This window comes from Mustela putorius, unplaced genomic scaffold, assembly GCF_011764305.1.
Source record: "Mustela putorius furo isolate JIRA1106 unplaced genomic scaffold, ASM1176430v1.1 tig00537227_pilon_pilon_pilon, whole genome shotgun sequence".
Classification (NCBI taxonomy): Eukaryota; Metazoa; Chordata; class Mammalia; order Carnivora; family Mustelidae; genus Mustela; species Mustela putorius.
Window position 1 is genome coordinate 7,688,466 of NW_025422368.1, and position 10,859 is coordinate 7,699,324.

Below are 10,859 nucleotides of genomic sequence, written 5' to 3' on the forward strand. Positions count from 1 at the left end.
AAATTAGACCTCCATTAGCCCTCCACACCCAAATCTGAAACCAAAATGCAGTGACAGAGAGGAGAAAGGGTTGCACAAGGCGACTTGTGAAATAATTTAGGGATCCCACAGGGAGACAGTTTTCCTGGCACACACAACCTGGGCCTCCTTCACCCAAATTTCTGTGAAAAGGCCTTTTCCTAACCATACTGAGACCCTTGCCAAAACAGATAGATGTAAGGGGTGCTGCTGGAGTAAAGATCCTCTGTTAGGGAGTCACTGATACAAATTTCACTCAACTGTTCTATTATTTTGGTAATAATGGCTCACATACGTATATTTAAATAGCTGTGCAGTGTTAGGGATTCTTTTTTTAATTTTTTTTAAGATTTTATTTATTTATTTGACAGACAGAGATCACAAGTAGGCAGAGAGGCAGGCAGAGAGAGAGAGGAGGAAGCAGGCTCCCCACCAAGCAGAGAGCCCGACACAGGGCTCGATCCCAGGACCCTGGGACCATGACGTGAGCCGAAGGCAGAGGCTTTAACACACTGAGCCACCCAGGCGCCCCTGTGTCAAGGATTCTTAAAGGAAGAAAGTGTAGATGCTTTTAGTAGAATGTTGGGAGGTAGTTAAAGCTATATTGACAAATTATTTATATCATTTGAAGCACTGCCACACAATACATATACAATGTGATTGAGAAAGGGAAAGAAAGAAATCACTGGCACTAACTGTTGGCATCCGCTCAAGGAGCGATATCTGCGGTTGCCAGCAGAAGGGACTTCCGAGTGCTTTCTAAATGCCGATGATCAGATTCAGTGCTGGAATTCTGGGAGCCCCAAATTATGGGACATGGGCCAGCTCTGAGGGGGAGCTAACATGATGGGCTATTTATTGTGTGGTGAATCTCTCTATCACACAAGGAAGCCGTGCGTCGGTCACTGTCTCCATGACTGCATTGACAGCTAGGTGGCGATAATTCAGAGTGCCCAGTCCAGTTCCTCCCAGCTGGTGCCTGCCCTGAGACAGCCAGCTCTGTGTGATTTTCTGCCTCTCAGCAACTCAGATACCCGGGGCTCTCCTGTGCTCTTCCCCGGGGAATTCATGTGAAAATTGGAAAGAAGAGAAAAACAAAAAACTTGCTTACTGCATCGAGACACCTTTGGGACACCCCCTCTGAGTTGCACATTTTGGTGGCAGAAAGAACAAGGGCTGCTGTGTGGCATCCAGCAGGAACAGAGCTACCGAGTGTCACCTGTGAGCTCAGTGTCATGCTGGGCCTGGGACTTACCCTCCAGAGCCTTTCCTTGGAACTGACAACACGTTCTGCTTCGCACAAGTTCCAGCTCCCTCCCACACTTTTCAAGCTAGTGTTTGCAAACGCAGTTTGCTCCAAGGACTTGTTTTGTGTAAACAGCCAGAGAGAAAAACACTTCAAGGTGTTGACGGGCTACCAGCAGGCCAGCTTCTCTCCTAGTTCCTGAGAGCAGACCTCATCTGTGCAGGGCTCGTCTTTCCTAGCCTGGTGGGGAGCTCTGTCCAGATGCTCGGGTTTGCGGATTCTAAGTACTGACTGGGATGGCACACATGGCAACACTGTCCTTAAAAAAGCCGTTCATTTAACCAGATGACCTTGATGCAACACACCCTCCCCCGCCCTGAAGTAAGTAACCCAAACCCTCATATTTCCCCCATGCCCTTGGTCCTCATCCCTTACCCTGGCCACATATACTCTGACACAAATAGCATGACCCAGCCCTTGGTGTCTGTCTCCAAGGATGAGTTGTAGTCTGGCCCCTTCATTCCCTATCCAGTCTCATTGTCCCCAGTTTCCTAGTCTGGCCGCACAGTCATGGCCGACATGAGATACGTAGGAGCAGACACTGAATCCATCCAGGTACTGATCCCAGATGGGTTACAGAGACCCTGCACGTGCTTGGGCTGCCTTCTCTGTCTTCGGCATGACTTAAGAAATCTCAGAATGGAAGGTGTTCTAGTGAAAATGGCGCAGGCCTGGCCAAGAGCTCTGGGGTCAGGAGGACGTGGATGTGGATACTCTCTGTGATTAGACAGAGGGGACACCCAGCCTGGACTGAGGCCAGAACCAGGCTCTGGTGGGCGGCAGGTGGGGCCAGCCCCGTAGCCCTCCAGCTCTGGGGGTTTCTGTGTTTAGGGATTCTATTTTTCCAAGAAGTGGAAAAATAGTGGCTGAGTCCCTGGTTGCTTTGATCCTGCTGCCTGTAGGCAGGGGTGGAGGGTGTGGGAAGGGCAGGATGAGACTTCTGCGTGGGTGAACACGGGGTGGGGGGGTGATGGAGGGTGCAGGCATGGGACCAAAGTGGGGCGGGACTGAATAGGCCGTGCTGGGTGTGAACTGCACACTGTGTGCCTTGGCCCCACTCCTGCTTCCCACCTGCCCTCCCTCAGCCTCTCTGTCTGCACCCCACAAATCTCCCACCCTTAGTGCTTCAAAAGAAAGCCCTGGAGTTGGGGCACCTGCATGGTTCTGTCAGTTGAGCATCTGCCTTCTGCTCAGGTCATGGTTCCAGGGTCTTGGAATCGAGTCCCATGTAGGGCTCTCTGCTCGGCTGGGAGCCTGCTTCTCCCTCTACCTCTGAGCTTCCCCCTGCTTGTTCTCTCTCTCTCTGTCAAGTAGATAAATAAAATCTTAAAGAAAGAAAGAGAGAAGGAAGGAAAGAAAGAGAGGAAGGAAGGAAGGAAGACAGGCCTAGAGGAAGTGAAATCAGGTGCAGCATCCAAATGGCCAGGAGCCATCTTGGACCTGAGAAAAAAAGGACCTACAGGTTTCACTGCCAAGAGAGGTCTTAAGAGGGACCAGACCAAATGAGCTGGAGCCCAGCCCTCTGGGCGAAAGACCTTTGACCCCACTGCTGTTTCTATTCACCTGCTCTTTCCTTAGGCCATAGTGTGGCCCTCCTCCCACGTCCCCTCCTGTCTTCACTTGGTCATCTATGTAACAAACAGCTTTCTTCACTAAACTGTGAAGGATTCCCGTTGACTATGTAGCAGTTCCTGACCTCCAGGGCTCAGGGTCTGATGGAAGAGATAGACATTGAGACAATTACGGTGAAGAGATAAGAATCAAGAGAGGCCTGCAGGAGGGACCCTAGGAAGCAGGCAAGGAGGGACCCGCTCTGCCTGGGGGTGGGGACGACCAGATAGACAGACACACATATCCAGAGCACCTCACAGGTGCCCAGAAGCAGCTGGCCACGAGTGTGAAAACTCATCAGGGACTATAAATATGACACAGGTCCCCAGAGGAGGCACAGAGCCAGACCTAGCGCCTGTGAGCAGGAAGGAGCTCTCTTAGCAGGAAGGATTTCTCCTTCATTTCCACCTGTCCCCCTCCCCCCCATCGGCCACCATCCCCTCTTCTGGCTGTGACTTGCACTTAGAAAGTCCCTGGGTTTCTGGCTATCATCTGATGTCGTTCTAGGTTTGCTTTCATAGAAGCCATGTGCTGGGATCACAATAGGCAAGATGCCCCTGGAATCTCTCCTGCAAGCTTTTTTTCACTTCTGGCCTTCCATTTCGAAAGGGACATTGAACAAAACATACAAAGAAATGCCTCGCAGAATTATTTACCATGGCGCAAGTTAGAAGCAACCAAAATATCCAAAAATAGGTGGATGGGAGACTGATTAAATAACTTTGCAGTATGTTGATAAGATGTAATTTTAAGTAACTCGCTATGGACTGGGCTGAAGAAATGTTCATGACGTAGGAAGCAGAACATGAATACCAGGAACTCAAGTATGTTTTAAAAAGAGAGATTTGCGGGGCGCCTGGGTGGCTCAGTCGTCTGGGCATCTGAGTCGGTTTCTGCTCAGGTCATGATCTCCTCGGTCCTGATATCCAGCCCCAAGATGTCTCCACTCAGCAGGGGGTCTGCTTGAGGATTCTCTTCTGCCTGTCCCCCAACTCACGCACTTGTGTGCACAGGTGCATGCTCTCTTTCTCCTTCTCTCTCTCACAAATAAATAAAAAAGAGAAAGAGAGAAATATGTGTTTAAAAAAAAGATAGGAAGGAAATACACCAAAATGGTCATTGTGGTTATGAACAATTTTTATTTGCTTTTATATTGTTCTATATTTTGTGAAGATTTCATAATTCTCATCTTTTATTGTATAATGAGTTAAAACCAAAATGAGGCATTAGTTTTTATTTTTATTTGGCAGAGACACAGCAAGAGAGGGAACACAAGCAGAGGGAGTAGGAGAGGGAGAAGCAGGCTTCCCGCGGAGCGGGGAGCCCGATGTGGGGCTTCATCCCAGGACCACGGGATCATGACCTGAGCCGAAGGCAGACACTTAATGACTGAGCCACCCAGGTGCCCCTAGTTTTTATTTTTAAAATGTATATGACCATCAAGAGAAAATTGACAAAGGTGGTGAGATGTCTAGACACTGTGTCTTTGGAACTGTCTTGGAGAAGACACAGGGGCGCGTGGTAACTTTCTTTAAATGGTTAAAAGACCCCCCCATGGCTAGTGGAGAAGTCTGGTTCTGTGTTCCTTGAGAGGACAGAACTACACGCAGTGGGTATAGCTCAATAGAAGAAGCTATTAACCTAGGAGTTAACAACCTCCTGGCTATCTCCAGAGACTTCCAAGTACGCTGGCCCTGGAAGGATCCTGCATCTGCAAGGAATGCTGAAGGAAAGGGGTCACGTAGCCTCTAAGGGGGAGGGGCTTCCAACTCCAGCATTTGGAGACTGTTTTCAGTGCAGACCCTTTGCCGCCATCCTAACCATCATCCATCACCCGTGGATACAGAACTCTCGCCCATCAACACCTGTTTCTCACCTCTCACCCAAGTGCAGTCCCAGAGAGGATGGCAGCCCTCTCCAAGTGGAATATCCAGGTGGAAATGTACAGTCAGGAAGAGAAAAGGAGGGAAAACTGGAAGCAAGTTAATCCGTGGGTGCTGCTTTTTCCCTGTCATTGTTCAGGCAAGCCCAGCTCGTGACTCAGAATAGTGGAACCAGTCATTGGCCTTGCACAGATTTATTGACCTTGTTGTGCTCAGGGATCTATAGTCATTATGCAGGCAATGCTGAGGTAGTTGGGAATGAATGCCGGCCCTCAAGTAGCTTGCCTACTGGCTCTGAACGCAGAGCCACAGACAAGCGTGTAAGGGGCAGAGCTGAAGGGGGAAGGGTACAGAAGATGTGCAAGCGGCAGGCCATGAAAAAATGGTTCTAATCCTACCGAAAGTAACTGGGGGGGTCGGGGGCTCCGAGGGAGACCTCACCAGGTTCAGAGTCAGGAAGATGAGGTGCAGCAGAAGAAGCAAGGTGTTCTTGGCTGGGGCTGGCGTAAGAACGCCTGACATTGAACATGGAGTAGTGTGAAGTTTCTAGAATGGAAGGTGGGTGGAGTTTGCAAAGGGAAGAGGGCTGGAAAGACAGGTTGGAGCCAAGGGATGGAGTATGGGCTTGACCCTCATGGGGTTGAGAGTCCGTGAGGGTTTCCAAGCATGGGCGATATCTTGCTGCCACAGCTATAAGCATCGTGGAGGAGAGACCCGAGAGAGACTTGGTTCCAGAGTTCTAATCAGAGGCAACTGAGAAAGATGACAGAGCTCTAACCAGCACAGTCCTGATGGTACTGGGAAGGAGGTCAAGGGCTCAAGAGACGTCCTGGAGACAGAGTTGGCCGAGGGTTACTTCTGGGAAGGACCAGAGGACAGGATGGAAGAACAAGAAGGCATGGGAGGTGTTGAAGATGACTGGGCCATACCTCTCCCTGACCTCCATGTTCCCTCTGTAACCCTGAACGTGTGTCCCCAGGCTCTTCTTCCTGCCCCTAATAGCCCTGGCCACGTAGGCCTGGGGACACTGGTGAGTCCCTGGGTTATCCCTGCCTTAGTAACTGAGCTCCTTTTCTTCCAGCCGTGGTACACAATCACAGCCTGACATGTTCTCCCTCAGGGAAACAGTTTTTTTCCCTTCCGATCAGAACCCCAGCCCTTCAGTGAAGGACCCAGGGCACACGCTGGTCACCTGGCAGGTGCCTGGAATAGCATGCTGATTTGCATAATCGGAAGTTCTTGACCAGTAACCTGACTCCTCCCTGCCCTCCCCGGCAGAGACCTCACTTCTGACGACCAGATTGTGCTGCTGAAGTCAAGTGCCATCGAGGTCATCATGCTGCGCTCCAACCAGTCCTTCATCATGGACGACATGTCCTGGACCTGTGGCAGCCCCGACTACAAGTACCGCATCAGCGATGTGGCCAAAGGTACCTTCGGGCCCCACCTCCTCCCTCTCCAGCTCTCAGACTCTGGTCCCCCCCCCTCTTCCTGGGGTCACGGGCCCCGGTCAGGCGCATCGGAGAGGGCAACAGGGAGAGAAGGGTGAGAAGCGGGCCCCATCAGGGTCGGGGGCGGGGCATGGTGGTTTGGGTAGGCGGCTCCCCAGTTCCACCCGCAGCATCTGGCCATCTCTCTTACAGCCGGACACAGCCTGGAGCTGATTGAGCCCCTCATCAAGTTCCAGGTAGGGCTGAAGAAGCTGAACTTGCACGAGGAGGAGCATGTCCTGCTCATGGCCATCTGCATTGTCTCCCCAGGTATGGGGCCTCATAGTCGGGAACTCAGGGACGGGAGAAAGGGTCCAGCAAGGGGAGGAGGAAGCAAAAGGAGAGACAAGAGACACCCATTTGGCTTTGTTTGCACAGCCCATGTGATATGTGTATGCCGAGAGGTCCTTCCCTGCCTTTGGCCCTGAGACCATAGGGGTTTCAGAGGTGGGACTCTGAGGAACCAGATGAATGGGGTTTGTCAGGCCCTAGACAGGTCTGGATGTCCCCAGTACTCAGGTTCTGCTCTTATTTGAACTGGACTGAACTTTGCTGATACTTGAGATCACCTGTGAGGTAGGGTAGAAAAACTTGGGGCTTATACAGGCTTCTGCCTCGAAAGCTTACCTGATGGGTTTTGGAGGCTGTGCTGTGACCCTGAGCTTTTCTGTCTATTGGGGTGGGGAGAGAGAGAGGCTAGGAGGGAGGTTATTGGGGTCCTGGTATGTTTTGTGGTACTGGTGGATGATTGTCGTACTGGTGAAGAGGCCTAAGGGGAATAGCGCTGTCTCCACCTATGATGAGGGAACCAGCAAATGGCCTCTGATCAGGGATGGGCTGGGGACCCATGGAAGGAACATGGGCTCCCCATCCCCTGCCCAGCCAGCACTCACTCATTCCTTCTTTCCTGCACTCAGCCATGATTTACTGAGCACCTGCGAGGTATCAGGCACTGTGCTGGGCATTGAGATTCAGCCGCAAACAGGACACAGACTTCTCTTCCATGAAGCATAGGAGGAGACATTAAACAATTACTCTTTAATGACTCATTCTCATGTGATGAAAGTTTGAAAACTAAACACATGTCTGATACTACAGCAGGGTATAATAGAGGAGAGAACTTGATGCAGTCTGGGGAATGGAGGTAGGGGTGATGGGGAATGGTCCTTTTGAGGAAGATCTTGGAAGCTATTGCCTGAAGGGTCAGCTAAATTCCAGACAGAGGGAAGACCAATGTGAAGCCTGGAGGCCAGAGGGCACGGCACATCAGATTAACTGCTGGAAACATGGAGCCTAGAGATGGAGGGAAAGAGTTGAGCTGGAGACAGGGCCTGATGCGACCTGGGACCCTTGACCCAAAATGCAAGGGGAAATGGTTGAGAGGCTTTAAGGGGGACTGTGGTGTCCCAGGTCAGCAGCCATACAGGGGATGACCTGAGAGGATGTTGAGGTTGAGTGTCTGAGGGTAGAGGTCCTAGGGAGATGGATTACAAAGGGACCTGGCTCAGAGCTCCTGTGCCCTCTCCTCCCGCCTCCCTGTGCTCACAGACCGTCCCGGGGTGCAGGATGCTGCCCTGGTGGAGGCCATCCAGGACCGCCTGTCCAACACACTGCAGACCTACATCCGCTGCCGCCACCCGCCGCCGGGCAGCCACCTGCTCTATGCCAAGATGATCCAGAAGCTGGCCGACCTGCGTAGCCTCAATGAGGAGCACTCCAAGCAGTACCGCTGCCTGTCCTTCCAGCCCGAGTGCAGCATGAAGCTCACGCCCCTCGTGCTGGAGGTGTTTGGCAATGAGATCTCCTGACTAGGGTAGCCTGCTGGGGCTCCTGGGTGGGGCTGCTCCTCTGGGGCCTTGTGCCCTGGCCTGGGGCGTGCTACTGCCCGGCACACCTTCCTACTCCCTCCGGAGTTCAGCCCCTCCTCTCCCACTTCCCCTGCCACCCAACCCAGCCTGTCTCCTGTCCGACCTAACACCAGGGCTCCCTTTCCTGCCAGCTGCAGGCTGCCCCCAGTCCCGTGAGACCTCAGTGAGGAGTTGCTGTTTGTTTGATAAAGCAACTCAAGTAGGGGAGCGGGGACAGATGTTAAGGGTGGGGCTTTGCCCAGGAATGGCCCTACGGATCCAAAATCGCTGCTGGCGGATGCTGAGGGGAACAGTGAGGCAGGAGAAACACACCCATTCCTCAGGGACAGAGTTACCTGTACCTCCCCCGACTCCAGGCCTGAATGTCTAGAGCCAAGTGGGGATCTCCTTCCCCCTGCCTCCCCCACACAAACCCTCTCCCACCCTCCAACCCTGTCCCGTCCTGCTGCCCATCTGCGCTGTTTTGTCCCAGGGCAGTGTGCCATGATGGAGCCTTCTCCCCCTTGCTTCTCAGCCCTGGCCTGTCTAGGATACTCACTGCCAAGGATGGCCAAAAACAAGGTGACAAAGGTCACAACTCCCCCCTCACCCACCTCTGCTGGCCAAAGAGCCCTCCCCTAACACGTCAGTGCCCACTTCATCCCGTTGCTATGGTAACATTCTTCCCAGAAGTTGCTCCTGGTGGGCCTTCTCCACATGGCAGGGACCACTAGCCCAGACCCCACCCGCTGAGAAGCCCAAGGAGGGGCGAGAGCAGGGTCCAGGAATTGAGGGACAGGCAAACCCAGCCTTACAGAAGAGTGGTAGATGGTGGCCACGGCTGTCCCTGTCTCCAAGCCCATGGCTCCTTGCCCTGGATCTAAGAGGTTGGTGGAGACCAGAGCTCTCCTTCCAATGATCTACGTGGCAAGAGTGAGTTGCCCCCAGGTTGCAAAGAAATGCCCAACAGCATCTTCATCCTCCCCCTGCCAGTCTCTTACCTCCTGTTCAGGAAGGAGAACCAGTGGCCATGGGTGCTGGTGGGGCCTCACCCTAGGATGGTCGAGGGTGATCCTGAGATGGGCATATTCTCCCAACTCCGCCGCTGTCTGAAGAAGTAGTGCCACTCTGCTTACCCGTGGTGCCAGCTCTTTTCCACCTGGCAAGGAGGGATGGAAGAGAAAAACCTCAGACCCCCACAGGCCCCCCATGCCCTCCCAGGGGGCCCATCTCGGTGTAGTTCCGAGACTGCCATCCCCCTGAGACCGGGAGCTAGTGCTCCAACACCTCACTGTGGGTGGTGGGAGAGCAGTCCGGCCTCGGATGGCTAGGCCAAGGGAGCATCTAGGGTGGGGTCATGTAGGGTTGCCCTTCGTATTCTCACTCCAGCACCCCGAATCCAGAAGGGATGGGGGCCACTGACCTTGAAACTCCATTTATTTCCCCTTCTATAGCTGGCCCAACCAGGGAGGTGGGAACACTCACTCTGTTTCCTCTGGGGTGGGGTCCCTGGGTGAGTGAGATGTAGGTGTGTGGGACTGCTGCGGAGGGGCCCCCTCAGGAGTCGGAGAGGGTCCCTCAGATTGTTGCTTGAGTGTGGGGAATGCGGCTACATCCGGTGCCTCTCTGGGGAGGACTTCCTGTCAGCCTCTACGCTCCTGCACTGCTCCCAGAAAGCCCCCGGGGAGCAGGGAGACTTCCATGGGGAGCACTGTCTGTGTCCACCGGGCCCAGGCTCCTGGTGGGGAAACCTCTGACAGCCACGTTTCTCATGGCCCAGGGCCTCCAATGTGGCTGAGGCCAATATTTATTAGCCAAGAGTTGTTTTCAGAATCAGATTCTATCTTGCACCATATTCCAATGTAGCAGGGAGTCCTTTCCTACGACGGATGAAGAGAGATTTATGGGGGGGAAACTTCCATTGTAAACAAATTCTATACATCAGCTGTTGTGATTATCCTCGCTGTTATTTCACAAATGAGGTAGAGGCCCTTGTTGGATTTTGGCTGCAGAAGACATTGGTCTGACATGCTAGTCGGTGGGCAAAAAGGCTGAAAAATCGCCGCACTAGTTCACCTCCCTTGCTAAAGAAAACCTGACTCTTGGAGGAGGGTATGGTCCCCAAGCTCAGACACGTACTTAGAAAGAGCTCCAGGGGGACACCTGGCTCAGTGGGTTAAGCCTTTGCCTTTGGCTCAGGTCATGAACTCGGGGTCCTGGGATCGAGCCCCAAGATTGGGCTCTCTGCTCAGCGGGGAGGCTGCTTCCCCCGCCATCTCTGCCTGCCTCTCTGCCTACTTGTGATCTCTGTCTGTCAAATAAATAAATAAAATCTTTTTAAAAATAAATAAATAAAAGGAAGGAAGGAAAGAGGGTTCCAGGGATGGGCCTGGTCTGGGGACTCCCCGCCTAGTGGTCTATTGGCTACTCCACACTTGAGCTCAGACCCCATTTCACCCCCTCCCCCAAAGATGGCCCTAGTCCTCTAGAAGAGGGACTGGATTTTCGACAGCAAATCTAGATCCTGGACCCCCTGTGTTCCTTCCCTGAGTTGTCACCCTGCTGACCCATCAGGAGGGGGAGGGACACCTCAGCCTGTGTCTCAATGTGAATCAGACCCCCCCTTCCAATGTGGCCCAATGGGGTCTCTGCCTCAGCTCTGTATAATGCTGTTGCCTTATCAATAAAATGCATTTCTTTGTAA

General features: G+C 52.9%; 1 protein-coding gene across 1 annotated transcript in view; it reads left to right on the plus strand.

Annotated features, from left to right (window-relative positions):
• The window catches only part of VDR (vitamin D receptor), a 32,565-nt gene extending 21,706 nt beyond the window's left edge, over positions 1-10,859 (plus strand). Inside the window, exons 6-8 of the mRNA XM_004765620.3 lie at positions 6,097-6,248; positions 6,462-6,578; positions 7,857-10,859. Coding sequence (XP_004765677.1) covers positions 6,097-6,248; positions 6,462-6,578; positions 7,857-8,116 — 529 coding nt within the window. The 3' untranslated portion in view covers positions 8,117-10,859. The remainder of the gene's footprint in view (positions 1-6,096; positions 6,249-6,461; positions 6,579-7,856) is intronic.